The sequence below is a fragment of the Onychostruthus taczanowskii genome, unplaced genomic scaffold, assembly GCF_017590055.1.
Source record: "Onychostruthus taczanowskii isolate IOZ18803 unplaced genomic scaffold, ASM1759005v1 scaffold6177, whole genome shotgun sequence".
NCBI lineage: Eukaryota > Metazoa > Chordata > Aves > Passeriformes > Passeridae > Onychostruthus > Onychostruthus taczanowskii.
In genome coordinates, this window is record NW_024503876.1 from 1 (window position 1) to 490 (window position 490).

At 77.8% G+C, this 490-nt stretch overlaps 1 protein-coding gene across 1 annotated transcript; it reads left to right on the forward strand.

The window, feature by feature from the left end:
• Window positions 1-6: 6 nt before the first annotated feature.
• LOC121344165 (myeloid-associated differentiation marker-like) lies at window positions 7-485 on the forward strand (the record flags this gene model as incomplete). The annotated part of the gene is made up of 1 exon (XM_041419884.1): window positions 7-485. A coding segment is annotated over exon 1 (459 nt), but the record flags the coding sequence as incomplete, so codon positions are not given.
• Between the last annotated feature and the right edge of the window lie 5 nt (window positions 486-490).

Here is a 490-nt window from a genome sequence, read left to right on the forward strand (position 1 = left end):
GACCCCTTCTCTCCACAGCCCCCGGGATGCCCCCTCCGTGCCGCCCCCCGTCCCCTCTGCGCTGTGTCCAGGCCCTCAGCGCCCTCCTGGCGCTGGCGCTGGCCGCGGCCCCCGGCTACTGGATCCCGGGCGAGGGCGACGGCTGCTTGTCCGCCTGGGCCTTGTCCTTCGTCTTCACCACCCTCCTCCTCCTCAACGACGCCTTCCGCCGCCCGCCGCCCCGCCGCGACCTGCCGCTGGCGCTGGCCACCGCCGCCGCCATGGCTTGTGCCACCGCCACCGTCCTGTGGCCGCTGGGCCACCTCCGGGGACACGAGGGTGGCCAAGGCCGCCCCCGCGCCCTCCGCGCCGCCGCCACGGCCGCCTCGGCCGTCGCCACGCTGGCCTACGCCGCCGAGGTGACCCGCGACCGGGCGCGACCCGGCGAGGCCGCCCCGTACCTGGCCACCCCCTCGGGGCTGCTCAAGGTGGCCGAAGCCTTCCTCGCCCT